The sequence below is a fragment of the Chelonia mydas genome, chromosome 2 (assembly GCF_015237465.2).
Source record: "Chelonia mydas isolate rCheMyd1 chromosome 2, rCheMyd1.pri.v2, whole genome shotgun sequence".
NCBI lineage: Eukaryota > Metazoa > Chordata > Testudines > Cheloniidae > Chelonia > Chelonia mydas.
Genome location: NC_057850.1, coordinates 142,333,418 through 142,349,845, shown reverse-complemented (window position 1 = coordinate 142,349,845; position 16,428 = coordinate 142,333,418). Strand labels below are relative to the sequence as shown.

Below are 16,428 nucleotides of genomic sequence, written 5' to 3'. Positions count from 1 at the left end.
AGTCACAGAAATATCGGAGGTAACATGCTCTAGAAATCTGAGACACTCTCTTGCTGAAGTCCTCAGGTGACTAACTTTATGATGAGGTCCACCATATTTCAGAATCAATCCTATGGATGTTATGCTTTCACTGATTTTTCAGTTAAAGAATGCCCTGTTAGTAAATGAACCAAACTATCATAATCCTTTGATTCTTTGTAGGTAAGCCAAAGTCCCAAGTGTCCAGGAGTGTTTATAATTCTTTGTATATAAGATGAAAGTTAGCTGATCATAGTGTTTTGTGTTAAAGAAATGATCAGGAAAATAACGCCTGTAATCAACCAGTAAGACTGTACTTAATTAACCACTTTGCCTTTACTCTGTCTTAGCTAACCTAGACCAAATAGGGATCACTTGTAACTGATATAGGGCAGGTTTTTTCTGTGATAAGATAATTATCAAAAGATGCTTTAGCTTATTATGTAAACTAGATATCATGAAAAGAGTTTCATGGTCAATGGATCATTTTTAACTCTTTTCTGTAAAAACGTATAGCATATAAAGGGATGCATGTTGTCATAGATAGAATTAGTAATTGACAAAATGAACATCCTTTATTAATTTTACCAATTACAGATATTTATGGACAAGGAACATGTGGTTTAGGAGGTGTTATGTAATCAATATAACAGCAAAACATTAATATATATAGATTAAAGTTTAAGCATTAAGATCTAATTGTGGTCATGCATTGTCCCAGTAGGGGTAAGTTAGTTATAAATATCACTGGTTTATTGATTCAAAATAAGATCAAGCATATCAAAGGATTTTTTTTTCTAAACTAGTATATAAGAGGTGAGATCACTGAAGTTAGTCAGAAGTGAACTAAAGTAAAACTTCCATTATTTCTCCAGTTACAGAGTTGGTATGTATGTTTGTTTTCTCTATTGAGTTTTGCTTAGCTGTATTACTTCAACAAAACTTTAACTGAGTTAGTTGTTTGACATCATGACCTATTAAATCCCCTAGGAACTCCATTGTATGAGCAGGAGTAAAACAGGATTTTTCAGAGTTTACTTTGCATCCCAGGGTGGTAAGTAGGTCAAGAATTTTGTTTATTCAATTGGTTACTTGTCGACGAGATTTGCCTGGGGTCAGCCAATCATTGTGATATAAGTAAATGTACTGTCCTTGTCTTCTTAGATGAGCTGCCATACTATGCTAGATATTTGGTAAACATTCTTGGTCCATGGAAAGTCCAAACAGTGGACTATTGTACAGCGTTTATTAGTAATGTGTATTTCCTACTATGAAATGGAGGAACTTCCAGAATGCATCTTGAAAGTTGAGAGCCATGAATCAATTTGGAGGATCTGGGGAAAGAATTATGGAGGAATCCAGCATGACTATCTTAGACTTGAAGCAATAGATGAATTTGTTGAGTTACCTGAAATCTAGAATGGGACACCTTCCTCTTCTTTTTTAGAATAAAGTAGTAATACGAGTACTGAACTTGAGGGCACCTCCTCAAGATGCAAAAAACCTCATCTCAGCATCTTGTGAGGAGGAGGAGCAACAGTAAAGGATGGTAGGCAAGGACTGAAGCTGGAACAAATAGCCCTTTTTTAATTTCAGTACCCAACAATCCAAAGTAATTCCATTTCAGGCCCCTGGGGGAAAAAAGTGATAGTTGCCAAATGGTCTGTGTGTGTGGTGGTGAAGGGGCAGGAGGAAGGAAACTTCTACAGAACCATAGAGATCTGTCAAGGCTCTTAACTCTTATGTCAAACTTGCTGCCTGCATGAAGGTAACCAAGCAAGAGACTGAATTTCTCCATTGAAAAGAAGGTCTTTTTCGGGGAGGCACAGACCGTTTCTGCTGATAGTAAAATGATGAGAGCTGTTTACTTCACCTCCTCCTTTGAGCCAGAATATAAAAGTCCAAGGTTAAACGAATTATTCTAGAATCACTAGGGGAGTGAAGAGCTCAGACCGTCTTGAAATTAAATAAACTGGGACCCTCAAACAGCAGATCCTCAGTAATGGCTTGCACGTATTTTGGTATATCTGACTACTGCAACAAAAACAGCTTGAAATGACGTCTTAGTGATTAACTGACCTTCAGATAGAATGGACCTCAATTGCTTTCACAAATCTTATTGCATTGTAGTTAGTCACATTTCACGAGCAATGCTTGATAATTCATTGTGCAGACTTCTTTGCTGTTTTGATTTATCATGAATATTAGCAACTACTAGTGAATCAGGAGCAGGGAAAAGTTTTAAAGTATTCAAAACCCTTAGGGGGAACCTTGTTGGTCAGCTCTTTTAGAAGTGGCAGAAATAGAGGCTGCAGTTTGAAGTAAATCTGCTGGTTCTAGGACTCCATTATTAAATGAGCATAGCCAATCTACTCAATGTTGTATGTAAGATATAAAATGTGATTTTTCTCTAACAACTTCCAAAAGAATGCCGGAAAGCCTTAAAGTCATCTGTAGTAGAAGGTACAGTGGAGTTAAAAGCCTTATATGGGGAAGAGGATGAAATCACCACAGGAACCTTAAGGTCTGCTTCTTCTCTTTCCTGGTCTTCCTCACTTTGACCCTCTTCACATATAGATCTCTTCACTCTGCAGGTTAAGGCACTAATAATGCCCTAGGAGACCTAAAAGGGGAAGGATATCTGTGATGTGATGGTCTCTGGATAACTGAAGTCTAGACAATTGAGTCAGAGGATTTCAAGGTGGTGAATAAGCGTAGGCTTGCAAACTGTGTGGATAAGGCATATGAGAAGAGTATGACCTATATTAGTTGTATGTCTGTCTTTTATGCAGGCTAGGTAAGTGTCTCTTAGCCTTCCTTTCAGATTCCCATTCTGATATGGATATAGGTGACATGGAGCTGTACTTGGGAAATGGCTCCCTTCAAGGAATAGATGGAAAGGAAAAATAGGAATAATCTTCAAAACAGTGAAGCCATCTTATCAGGTATTAACAGATTCTGAGAAAACTAGAGTGCCCTTCTAAATGTCAAAGAGGGGCTGGGGACTCTAGTGGAGCTTGGTGGATGGAGACTTTTAATTTAGGTAGCTTGGGTTCTGGTACTAGTACAGTAGATGCTCATTGGGAGCAACATATTGGGGGGCCTTTTGCTATGTGGTTCCTAAGCCACATGGGGATCGTTGTTAATTCACAGTAGGGAAAGTGTTCCCAGCGGAAATGTTGCTCATAAGGGGCAGTTGCTCTTACAAGGTATTGCTGCAAACAAGCGTCTACTGTAGCGCTCAATTGAGAAATACTGCTAGTGCCAGGTTAAGTAAAGGAAACTCTGGCTCTGGTGTAATGGTAAGGTCCCAGGATGCTGTAAAGACAGACGGCATTGAGCAGGACATTACTGAATGTATCAGTGCCACAGGTACTAACATGAAAGGTACCAGTGCCGAGGAAGGTTCTAGTGCTGAAGAATGGTTGGTGACCAAAACTGGTGCTGGAGATGCTTGGTGCACAGTCTATGTCAAAGATTTACCAGTGCCAGAGGAACCCAACCTCAGTCAGTCAGATTTCAAAGGACAGAGTCCTAACAGTTTCTCATAGGGTGACTATTCTATCTCATTTCTGTTGATATGAAGGATGGCACTGAGACACCACCTCAGATTACAGACTGATCCCTGGAGGCCTGAACAGAGTAATGACCCTAAAATGAAGAGATCGGAGGCCCATTGCCAGGTACTGAGAGCAGAGTCCCAGCTCACCAGACCACTGGCAGAACAGGACTTATGAAAAGAGTGTCCCTTGTATGACTCACTGCTCTCCAAATCCATGGCACCCTTGATCAAATATTCAAAGAGGAACAACCTGTGATTGGTGTCCCTCTATTTCTGTGTTTGTTTGGAAAAGTATCTGCAAATGAAGCAGCGATATAAAATGTAACTATTACCAAGACAAAATAGGCATTTGGTGCTCCTCATTCGAACCCTGGGGACTATAGCTGATCCATGAGGCAGAGGCGCCTTGATACTAAGAAGGCTCTTGGTTCAACAAATGTATTTTATTTTTTCCAACAGCCTAAAATTGGATGGGTAGCATAATTGACAAAGATATTCAACCCTGCTACCAGATGCAGAAGTATGTGTGGCACAATATTTTGCATTGTTTCTTGGCTATTCTGTTGTATTTAGGTGAGAGATGTTTAGTTTTGAAAGATGCAGGTGAGAAAGTAAACAGTCCTTGTAACTGTAACTTTTTGTATTTACCTGAAAGGCTTGCAAAGGATGACCGCATGTTGCAAGATCATGTGGAAGATATTAAGCTGGTACTGTAAAGGTGACATATTTATCAAATCAAATTCAAAATGAATTTATTGGTAAGATCACAAGAAAAGTATGGCAGACTATTTTTGACAAGATTACAAAAGCTACGTACTTCTGTCTGATTACATCCAGACATCTCCCAAATGGAACAAATGTCTCAGTGTTAAGGTATGCTGAGGTCTTGAAAAGCAGAGAGAAGGTTGTTGAGAGCTTTATAGATTTCACTGATATCCATAGGGGCTGATTCCATGGGTGCTCTGGAGCTCAAGCACCCATGGGAAAAAAAAGGTGGTGCTCAGCACCCACCAGCCACAGCTGTTCAGCTATTTGGCAGCTGGCAGGAGGTGCTCAGGGGATGGAGGAGAGCAGCAAGTGCCAGGCGGGCAGGAGGGAGGTTTTAGGGGAGGGGCCTTTGGGGAGGGGGCAGAGGAAAGCAGGAAGAGGCAAAGCAAGGGTGGGGTTCGGAGAAGCAGGTGGAGCACCCGCTGGGAAAAATAAAGTCAACTCCTGTGATATCCACACCAAAACCAGGGAGGATATTATGGAGGTTATTTTAGAGAAGATGAGAAAAGATGGTTTGGACATGGCTCACTGCAGGGGACAAAGCTATGACAACTGGGATAACATGTCTGCATGATACAAAAGGTGTTCAAAATCAAATTGAACAGGTAAATCAGCACACATCTTTTGTCCCATGTGCTGCCCACACACTGAATCTTGTTGGAGAAGCTGCTGCAATGGTTGTTCCAAATTGTTCTACTTTTTGGAATTGTTCAAAGATTGTATACCCTGTTTTCCACTTCTACTAATCATTAGGGTGTGTTGAAAAAGCAAATTTGCATTCACATTAAAATGCCTAGGCACAATAAGATGGTCTGCAAGGATAGAAATCAGATTGAAGGTTTTTAACACTCTAGACAAGATAAAGGCTTCATACGATCATATGCCAGATTTTATGCTGAAAGCAGCTTGCAAATGAACATTTCAGAGTTTGAATTTGTTGTTTTGGATGAGATATGGTAGCTATCTCATAAAAAAAAAAATTAATGTTGTGAGCAAAAAATTGCAGAGTCCAGTTCTTGACAATCAAACAGCTTGCAGTTTACTTGGTCGCCTTTGAGATGCTTTATCAGAATTAGTCTTCTGGGTTCATTGCAAGTAAGGAAGCTACTGCTTCACAGGCTGAAACATTAAGAATATCCACACAGTCCAAAGAAAAACCACCTCAGACAAGGGAAGTAATGCAAAGCAAACTTGCAAAAGACAAAAGGTCACCCAATCCTGAAAGTTTCTGAACACAAGGTTTTCAACCCCATCTCAAACACAATATTATCACAACTGGACAAGAGGATGTGTAAGAGTGAAAGATTTTCTTTTTTAATGGACAAGCAGCAAAGATCTAAAGAGGCATGCTTAAAACACAGCAAGCAGCTGCCCTAAGGATTTAAATTCTGAAAGCAGAGCATGAGATTGAGCTCTTAGCTACATTCATGAAAGGCTTTTAAATGAAAGTTTCCCAAAAGAGGGAAACAGCACCGCATATTTTTTGCCATCTTCCTATAACCATGGCTGCTAATAAAAGGAGTTTCAGCAAGCTAAAATTAATCAAGACCTACCTAAGAACATTCATGGGATAGGAAAGGCCAGACTGTCAACTGGTTTCTATAGAAAATTAGGAAGCAAGGCATGAGATTGTTTGTTTCAGAGAAGGCTAGGAAAGTCTCTTTGTAAGAGTAAATTCTCAAATAAAAATTCTGCAACAGAAGACAAACACAGGGACAGATCCACAGCTGATGTATGCTGCATAGCTCTCTTGTCTTCAATATTGATTTATGCCAGCTGAGAATCTGGCCCATAAATTCCACATACCAATAATATAAATTAAACAAGGTCTCATACATGGGCTCACTGAATTTATTTTGACACCATGCAAAGGATATATGGAAATATAGTAAAAGTATTCTGTAGCAAACAGATGTAACTTATCAAGATTTCCAATAATTATTCAAATGGCTTTCTAAAAGATTTTAAAAAATAGGGAGGGATATTAACAATGTATGCAAATTTCTATGAGTGTAGGAATTTTTTTTTTTTGCAGCTGGAGGTACGTGGGGCTCAGATTTGAGTCTTCAAACCAGGCAGAGGCAGAACATCTGGCACATGACACTACCTGAGGACCGAAATGCTTTAGTTAAACTAAAGACATTGGGGTCAGCATAAGAGTGTTAGGGCATTAAATTCCACACAATGATATGCAGGTCAGATTAGATGATCCCTTCTGGCCCTAAACGCTATGTAACTATGGAAGTTCCATCTCCCTGCCATGGGTGGTAAGAAGAAACTGAGGGCTGCTCTGTCTTTTTTATGCCCTCCAAAGAAAGGCACAAGGTAGTGCAAAGCACGGGTGAGGCCTCAACCAAAGCTGCTGGCCAAGAAAATTCAACCTCACATGCATGAAGCAGAGGCACAACAGAAGCAGAATCTATATGGATAAATACTTGAACACTGCAATTTCAGGTGTTGCTAATATTTACTTTTGTGCACTCCAGTGTTTCTCAATCATTGGGGTTGTGACCTGACAGCCCCTCCCCCCAGTGAGATCAAAAAGGTAATGGAACTTTTCATTATAATTCTAAAACAAGAAAATAAAATTTCCAGAATAACTTTAGGTGGCCAAAACCTTAAGTTTGTGAGGTCAAATGTATTAGTAAAAGTTGCATTATATGATCTTACTGTTACAAGGTATGTTTTTACTTTAAAAGGTAAAGAGTTATGAAAATTATTGATTTCAAAAAAGGGGCCACCATCCTAAAAAAGATTTAAAAGCACTGCGTGCATTCAAATAATTCTGCAACAGAAGACAAACATAGGGACAGATCTTCAGCTGATGTAAACTGCATAGATCCATTGACTTCAATATTCATTTATGCCAGCTGAGGATCTGACCCATAAATTCCACATAGCGATAATATAAACAATTTCCCACAGATTGGCTCACTGAATTTATTTATTTTCACACCGAGCAAAGGATACACGGAAATATAGTCAAGCGTTCTGTAGCAAATGGATGTAAATTATCAAGATTTCCAATGATTACTCGAATGGCTTCCTGAAAGATTAAAAAATTAGGGAGGAATATTAAATATTAACAGTATATGCAAATTTCTACTGTTGAAGTAATTTTAACTAGGGCTTCCAGCGTGGGAACATTTTTGTTTTAAGAGTCTGTTGGTCAATATCACTGGTCACAGGTTCTTGAAGATGCCCCAAAGCCCATCAGACCTGCAGGATAAGCAGCTGATATACACAGAATAGAGCAACCAGTTCCTGAACAAAGGGTAAAACAACTGAGATTCCACCCCAAAAAAGGCCCAGAATCTGAGGTGGGTTCACTGAGAGACCAGAAAGGGAAGAGAGGTGCAGCTAGCTCCATGAACATGACAATTTCCATTTTTTAGATCTGGTATTTATTAGATGTATTTCTATATTTAAGGTAGAACCTTAAAATTTTGCATTTACAGGCTCACATTTGTGGTTTGGATGAAAACTATAGTATCTTAAGTTTCTTAACTGGTGATATTGTCAACCTCAATCTGCAGATCAAAAAAGTGTTTTTCTCTGGGAATATTTCATTTGACAGAATACTATTACCCTGTAATGAATAAAATGTATGAGGAGCACCCAGTGTAAAATTTAGATAACCTACCTCTAGTTCCTTGGTAGTAGTTTCATTATTGTTTATATCATTACTGCTGTGAAACAAACAAAAAATATATTTAGCCTCACAAAATGAAAGACTAGATGGAGCTACAAGCACTGTAATTATTTCCATATTGATAAAATGTCAGAGGAATCTGATTTCACATGGAAAATATGAAGCAGAGACAAATGAATTCTTAAAGTGAAAGAACAGTTATTTCCTCATAGTAACTCTGGTTCTTTAAGATGCGTTGTTCTTGAGAATTTCACTCTTGGTGTGACTGCACCCAATGCGCACAAGGTTGGCTTTTTTTTTTTTTTGGCCACTAATGTCCACTGGGACAGCAACCCCTCCCCAACTGAGGGCATAAAATTCAGGGTGGGTCCAACCATTGCTCAATTCCTGTGCCAACACAGAATCTGAGAGGAGTAGGACTCCAAAGTAGCAGAGAAGGACGGGGGGTGTCGTGGAACCCACATATTCAACATATATCAACGAACCACAGTTACTGAAGGATAAATAATTGTTTGTTCTTCAAGTGAATGTCCGTCCATGTGGATTCCACTCTTGGTGACTAACAGTTATCTGTTTGCTTGGAGGTAGGTGCTAGGAGTCCTACTTAAACAATGCCTGCAGGACCGCCCTATCAAAGCAGGAACCCAATCTGGAAGCGTCTACCAAGGAATATTGTCTTGTAAAGGTGTGGACTGAAATACATGTAGCTACCCAGGAGATTTCAGACACAGGCATTTTTCAAACTGGCAACAGAAGCTACTTGTGCTCTAGTGGAATGAGCTCTAATGTAGCTAACCAGATCTATTCTGACTGGCTTGTAGCATGTTCTTATACAGGTGGAGACCCTCTTTGACAACCTCTGAGATAATACTGCTTGACTCTTAGCTCCATCAGCAAAGGCCATGAACGATCTAGGTGTGTTCCTGAATGATTCTGTCCTGATAAAGTTGTCTGACAATGCCCTTACTACATCAAGTGTATGAAGTTTAGTTTCCCTTATTGTTGAGTGAGTTTTGGGGAGAAAACTGGGAGATTGATGGATTAGTTCATTTGAAATGTTAAAACAACTTTGGACAAAAATTTGGGATGTGTCCCGAGCGTAACCCTGTCTTTATAAAACGCTGTATGAAGGGCCATGAGGGCCTGCATCTGCCCTACCATTCTAGCTGATGTAGTGGCTACTAAAAAGGCATTCATTGATAGGTGGTGTAGAAAGATGGTTAGGGAACATGTTGCTAAGGTCTCAAAGGGAGATTGTTTGATGTCAAGGGAAATTACTAGTATTGAGATGCTTAAATAGAATACCTCTTCCAATTTAGCTTCATAAGTCAATCTGGTTCAGGGTTTCTTGTTTTGGAGCAGAATATTCCAAACTTCAGCTGAACAGCTTCTTTTAGTTTGTCATCCAGCCAGTATCCAGTCTTTCAATTATAAGGAAGCTGGGTCCTAATGCAAGATCCAACTGTTGTTCTGGGAGACTGTCAGGAAGGACTAGTAGGGTGATGGAGGGCTGTGTTGAAAGGTTTGTCAGATCTCAATACCAGAACTGGTTGGCCTATATTGTGGTTATCACAATAGTCTATCCTGCATCTTGTCTCTATTTTGTCAGAACCTTCGGCATCATGGAGATCAGTGGAAAGGCATACACCAAACCTGATATCCAAGGAATGAAAAAAGCATTTATCAGGAAGCCTGGGCTTGCACTCTCTCCAGAACAGAATGTTGACACTTCTTGTTCTGGTCTGTGGCACAAGTCTATTTCTGGGCATCCTCACTTGCAAAAGATGTTCTCTAGGTTTGACTGTTTGACAGAACACTCCTGGTTTACTAAGCCTGGTGAGTTGATCAGCTTAGGTATTTATAAGGCAGAGAAGATGCAGAGCCAATGATGTGATTTCCTTTGGAATGTGCCTGTCATAAATATAAAGGGAAGGGTAAACACCTCTAAATCCCTCCTGGTCAGAGGAAAAACCTTTTCACCTGTTAAAGGGTTAAGAAGCTAGGATAACCTCGCTGGCACCTGACCAAAGTGACCAATGAGGAGACAAGATACTTTCAAAAGCTGGGGGGAGGGCGAAACAAAGGCTCTCTTGGTCTGTGTGTTGCTTTTGCCGGAACCAGAGCAGGAATGCAGCTCAGAACTCCTGTAAAGGACTAATAAGCAATCTAGTTAGATCTGCGTTAGATTCTGTTTTGTTTAAATGGCTGATAAAATATGTTGTGCTGAATGGAATGTATATTCCTGTTTTTGTGTCTTTTTGTAACTTAAGGTTTTGCCTAGAGGGATTCTCTATGTTTTGAATCGGATTACCCTGTAAGGTATTTACCATCCTGATTTTACAGAGGTGATTCTTTTACTTTAATTAAAATTCGTCTTTTAAGAACCTGATTGCTTTTTCCTTGTTCTTAGGATCCAAGGGTTGGGGTCTGTGTTCACCTATGCAAATTGGTGAGGATTTTTGTCAAGCCTTCCCCAGGAAAGGGGGTGTAGGGTTTGGGAGGATTTTAGGGGGGAAAGACGTTTGCAAGCAGGCTCTTTCCCTGTTATATATTTGTTAGACGCTTGGTGGTGGCAGCAATAAAGTCTGGGGCAAAAGGTAAAATAGTTTGTACCTTGTGGAAGCTTTAACCTAAGCTGGTAAAAATAAGCTTAGGGGGGTTTTCATGCAGGTCCCCACATCTGTAGCCTAGAGTTCAGAGTGGGGAAGGAACCTTGACAGTGCCAATTCAATAGTCACATGGCTTCCTGAGAGAGTGGAGATGACCTTGCTAGCTGTGGTGTTGCGGATTGCTGGAGAAGAGGCAGGAATCCTTTGCATGTCAGGCAGATGGCTCTGAACACTAGGACGTTTGCAAGCCTCTTCAGAGAGCCATAGGCCCTGAATTTGAAGGTAATCTAGATAAGACCTCCAGTCAGGGATGGGGGATCTGTTCCCAGAACATTGGTAGGAAGAGGTGCGTACTTTAGGAGAGTCTTTCCATCACTTTAATGAGGACAGAACTTTTTGTGGGACCGTGACCAATATGTCCATGTGCTGCTTGCTGGGTAGATACACTGATTTCAGCCACCCTTCCATAGAGCACAGGAGAAAAAAGCCAAACAGCATCACCTAGGTGCATGAGACTATAGGTCCCAAAAGCCTGAGTCATATTCTCACTAATGTTCTTGGGTGATCATGAAGTTGTTTGATAACTCAGATGAAAATGATCTTGAATGCTTATGGATCAATAGCTTAACAGATAAAGTACAAGATAGGACATTAGTTGGTATCTTCTACAAACCACCAAATCACACTAGGGAATAGGTTAACTACCTCATTATTCACCTATATGTAGTTTGTAAGCGGGGGGGGAAGCAGTGTGATAGTGGGGAAACTTCAGTTGGAGGTCTCGTGTTTCCAGTACTAAAAACATCCTTGGACTTTCTAAACATTATAGGTAACATTTCCTAACTCAAAACATGTTGCAGCCAACACAAGTGAATTCTTTATTAGACCTTGTCCTAACAAAGAGGAACTAATCAGAGAACTAAAAATTAATAGTAGCTTAGGTACAAGTGATCATGATTTGATCAAATTTATCATGGGCAAGCAGAATAAAGTCCAAACCAGTAATACATATACTTGGTGCTTTAATAAGACCAATTTCACAAAGCTGAAAACAATTACAAGCCATATCAGGTTGGAGGAAGAATTTAATCTTAAAAATTTGAATGATAATTGCAAATCATTTAAGAACACCTTACTAGATGCCCAAAAAGCCATATCACAACTGAGGAAGAATGCCCTGCTGGCTAAAAAGAACAACCTGGTTTAGAATGGAAGTGAAAGCAGATATAAATTATTTAGAAGGGAAGTGGGGGAAAAAAAGAGGGAAGTTGATAGTAATGAATATAAACCAGAAATCAGGAATTATAGAAAACTGATAAGGGAAGCCAAGGAACACAAGGCCAAATATATAACCAGTAGAATTAAGGCACCTGGTGCTGAGGGGTCAGTACCAAGAGAAGCATGAGCCGCAGATATAGTGACACCACTTGTGTTTTTAGTGGTTTGCATCAGGACACCAGAAGAGGCCTTTTCAGTCTTCTGGCCCTTGGAAGGTTGAACCTGAGACAAGTTAGAAGTCGGATCATTCTTGTGTCTCAGCTTTCTAGGTGCCAGAGACTATAATCTGTTCCTTCACTCATCCTTAGAATGGTGCTTCTTTCTACCCTTGTCAGAAGACAGATGCTTGAATAATGGTAGATGAACTTTTGACTAGAGTGCCCCAGGAGCTCAGGATGGGGTCTTGGCTTGTCAGGCACTAACAGACAGAGACTGACCAAGCTTGTATTGATCTCTCAAGGAGGAAAACCTTCAGATGGGCTTCTTTAACTCTCAGTGCTCTCAGAAACAAACAGCTCATAGCTCATGGACATGTCCCTCTCCAAGGTAGAGTAGGCACTGGCAGTGCCACTTGTTAATAGGCATCAAAGCATCACACAAGGGACTGGTCTTGAATCCTGGAGATGTAGTTTCTACCATGCTGCTAGATTGCATGGTGGAGGATAGGGGTCTAGTCTTACTGAAATGTAAATAATGCAAATTTCTATATTTATATAGTTAATTGGCTAAACAAAATAAATAAACTGATTAACAATAATCCTAAATAACCCCAGCACCAAGCATAGTGAAAAGGCAGGCATCTCACGGTCATGGGTGGTAAGGAAGAACTGAGCAACACTTGGGCCTGCTCTCCCCTCTATGTCTTGGGGGAGGGTCAAAAGATGTACACGGCACAGTTGCAACTGAAACAGACACTGGCCAACAGAATCTGATTTTGCATGCATGGGGCACATGCGCATGAAGAATGGAATCCATGTGCATAATCACTTGAACAGAAAAACTTTATAAATAAAATACATTTTTAAAATCCCAATTCAGAAAGGGCCAGATCCAAAGGCCTTTGACAGAAATGGAAAGACATATTAACCTGAGTGTACTTTAGATCAGGCCCTAAAAGGAAAGATACTGATTTCTCCTCCTTGCTGCTTAGGTGACAGCAGTGGAAGCACTGAGAGTATAGGAGCCAGTCTCATTGTTCTCAGTTCCAGTGCCTGGCACTACAACATCTGTCAGTTGAGAGGAGCAATTACAGAAAGAGTCTTTCTCAGCCCCTGCAGCCCCAGAATGAGGCATGCTGTTGCTCTATGGGGATGGCACTGAACTGATTCAGTCAGCACATAGTGCTATGAGGAGATGGAGCACATGTAGTGCAAATGGAATCTCCTGTGGAATAGGGCTGTCAATATAGCAAGCAAACCTCTAAGCATGTACCAATAGATTTTCAAAGGCTTGTAACTTATCTAGAGACAGCAAAAAGCACATCCTTAACACTCAGGCAACCTATCAAATCCCTGCTCCAAACTATGAAGGCACTAGAGCTTCTCAGTTAAACACTTGTAAGAATATTTTTAACATGAATTAACCTATTTTTCCTTAACTTCATTCTTGTAAATTGCTATTGGACTATTTTAGATGAAAGTTTCAAAAAAGTCTGAGGCAGATACTCAACAGGAAAAATTCAGACTAAACATTTAAAGTTTAGCAAAGTTATAAGCAACTGAAAACAAGGCCTTATAATGAAAAGTGTTAGGCAATCTTAATTACAGGAATAGGTATGAGCTCCACCAATAATAATAAAAGGGCAGTGTGCTCAACTCTTCTGGAAAAGAGAGCAGGAGTACCATTTCATAGTCTCAGGTGACTCCCTCTGGCCAATGCTCAGTCTGGTGTTAATGAACTTTGAAGATGAAATATCCAGTCCTACATGACCAAAAATAGAACTGTTGCAGTTTGGAACCTTCAGAAATGGTGCTAGTGCTTAGTAAATGAAGAATCTTCCAAAATCCCCATTTTGAGATAGCAGTACAATACATTCATACTGTAGCTTCATGCTGTTGTGGGCTGAAAGTATGGGTTTGGTTCATACCTGAGGAAGTTACCATATCTGATTTTAAGTTTATATACACTTCGGCCTGCATGAAGAAACCTTGTTTCAGGTACTGGATATGTAAAAGGTTTTAAAAACATCTTTTTCAGAATACCAACCTAGGTAAGCAAGAGAAATCAGATGGTAAGATTAAATCCATCCCAATCAATGTCTGTATCTTTCATAATAGAAGAGAAGAATACACACAACTTTTATTCTAGAGCAAGTTTACAGTGTCAGACCTGTACCCTGGATCTCCCTTAAACCTAACCCGATAATTCTGCATATTTTGCTACTAACTGAGGATTTAATTGCTGAGAGTAGTAAAAGTCATAGTAAAGGGGACATTTGCTGTATGTGTAAGATGAAAACAATTTAGTGCTACCACAACTGACTGTTGAAAGAAAAAAAAAAACTTCCTCTTAGAGTTTAGTCTTGTTTTTCTATCATTACTGACCGCACACACAAAATGAACTACTGTATTTAAAAATACTAAATTTAGGTAGCCACATTACAGTACTTTCATGGCTATTCAAAAAATTTGGAGGCTTTTTCCCCACCATAAATCTGTAGCCAACTTCTACTGCTTAGTTATTATTAAGTGGAACTGACATGCTGGATTTAATTCCCTTCAGGCAGTTTTAAAACCTGGGATAACTTGTATCTGACAATCAGAGGCACTGAGCAACCACAAATCCAAATGAAATCAATGGGAGTTGAAGATGCTCGTCACCTCTAAAATATTAGGTCCAATGCATCTCAAGTTGGGAACCCATAAACTGAGGCACATAATGTCTGAGTGTCTAATGACTATTTCTGAAAAGGTTGTCCTTAACATTAAGGTTTCATATGCCATCTTGAGCACTACCAATTTTCAAAGAACAATTCTGAAAATATAAAAAGTTTCTAAAGGAACTACAGGTGACTCACTCAGTATACTTATTCCAAATGGTAGCTTCAGTCACTGTGCCTGTAGATAGGAATCTGTGGGTTTTGCACTGAGATATTTTGCAAGATCTGCCTGCAAATCCCTAATTTTTAATCTTTGGGATCCTAATTCTGCACTGACTACCCACTCCCTCTCTTCAACACTGCACCTACTATCCATCTATGCAGCCCACTATGAGTATCTGAAGTGGGCTCCCCTCCTCCCACAAATGAAAAGAAGTTTCATTTGCTTTGCCCACTAACACTTACTGTCAGTTTCTCAGCCTCCATATGGCCTGTGCTCCATATGAGCTTCACAAATATTACAGCCTCTGCAACATAGCCCCACCAAGATAAGGTCTCCCCACAAAATTAAGGTGTCAGGCTGTCCTGCAGTGGCTCAAGAGCATGGGTACCAACCTCAGGGCAGACTGTTAGGAAACAGCACAAAACCCAAATTGGTTGAGAGTTCTATACTTAGATTTCACCAACCAATTATCAACTGTAAACTCCTCAGGCACTAAAACAGCCTTAACATGGAGTCACAGATAGTCCCCTTGGATACTCCAATCTGTCTTGCCACTCAGGTAGGCTTACCTTTGTGATAGATGGTCCCATACTCCGAAGAACACAGCAACATTCAGATTAGTCCCAGTCCCAAAGGGCCGCTTACCCCAGGTCAAGTGCACCTTAGATCTCACACCAAAAACAACACTTGTAGTCAATCCTATAATAAACTATCTAAATATTTATTGTGTAAAAAAAAGAAAGTTATTTACAAGATTAAAGAAAGTAAACACATTATATATATATATACACACATACACAAATGAGTTCCAATTGGAAGTTTCAAAAAAAGTTTTTAAAAGAAGCAACCTCTACGTGTCCTTTAGGGCTAACCCAGGCTAAGCACTGGGGATCTTTTGCTTATGCTTCATAATCCTTGCCTCTCATAGTCATAGCAGCATAAAGATATAGTTCCTCCTTGTTAGAGGTTTTAATCCCTTCCCCTCTTCTGCTTCAAATTGTGAATTCATCTGATGGGAAGAATTCACTTGCACATCTCCTCTTCATGGGGCGGAGGGCGGGAGGGGGCGCGAAAGTCCATTTTGATGTTCCACAATAGTTTGTCTGGTGTTGCTGGATCTTCCTTGTGAGGCAGACATAACACTTTGTGTTGGAGGCCAACATTTCACACTAATTAATGTCTCTCCTCTGTCTGGTGATTTAAGCCATGTCTACATTATAAAATGAAGTCAACCTAACTTACATCGGCTTACAGCCACGGCAGAAATTACATCACTTGTGCTTGCCTATGCTTTGCTCCTTGTATCAGTAGTGTGTGTCCTCACCAGGAGCACTTGTATCAATTGTACTGCCAGTGTGGGGCACTGTGGGACAGCTCCAGAAAGCCAGTAACAATCGACATAAGCAATGCAGTGTCTACACTGATACTGTGTTGACCTAACTTCATCGACCTTGGCTCTATGCCGCCCGTGGAGGTGGAGTTATTAAGTCAGCGTAGGGG

At 40.1% G+C, this 16,428-nt stretch overlaps 1 protein-coding gene across 1 annotated transcript in view; it reads right to left on the bottom strand.

Moving 5' to 3' along the window:
• Window positions 1-16,428, bottom strand: part of MAJIN (membrane anchored junction protein) — a 103,055-nt gene that overhangs the window by 67,061 nt on the left and 19,566 nt on the right. Inside the window, exons 2-4 of the mRNA XM_043538831.1 lie at window positions 13,974-14,092; window positions 7,992-8,037; window positions 7,319-7,394 (exon numbers count right to left, since the gene is read on the bottom strand). Coding sequence (XP_043394766.1) covers window positions 7,319-7,394; window positions 7,992-8,037; window positions 13,974-14,074 — 223 coding nt within the window. The 5' untranslated portion in view covers window positions 14,075-14,092. The remainder of the gene's footprint in view (window positions 1-7,318; window positions 7,395-7,991; window positions 8,038-13,973; window positions 14,093-16,428) is intronic.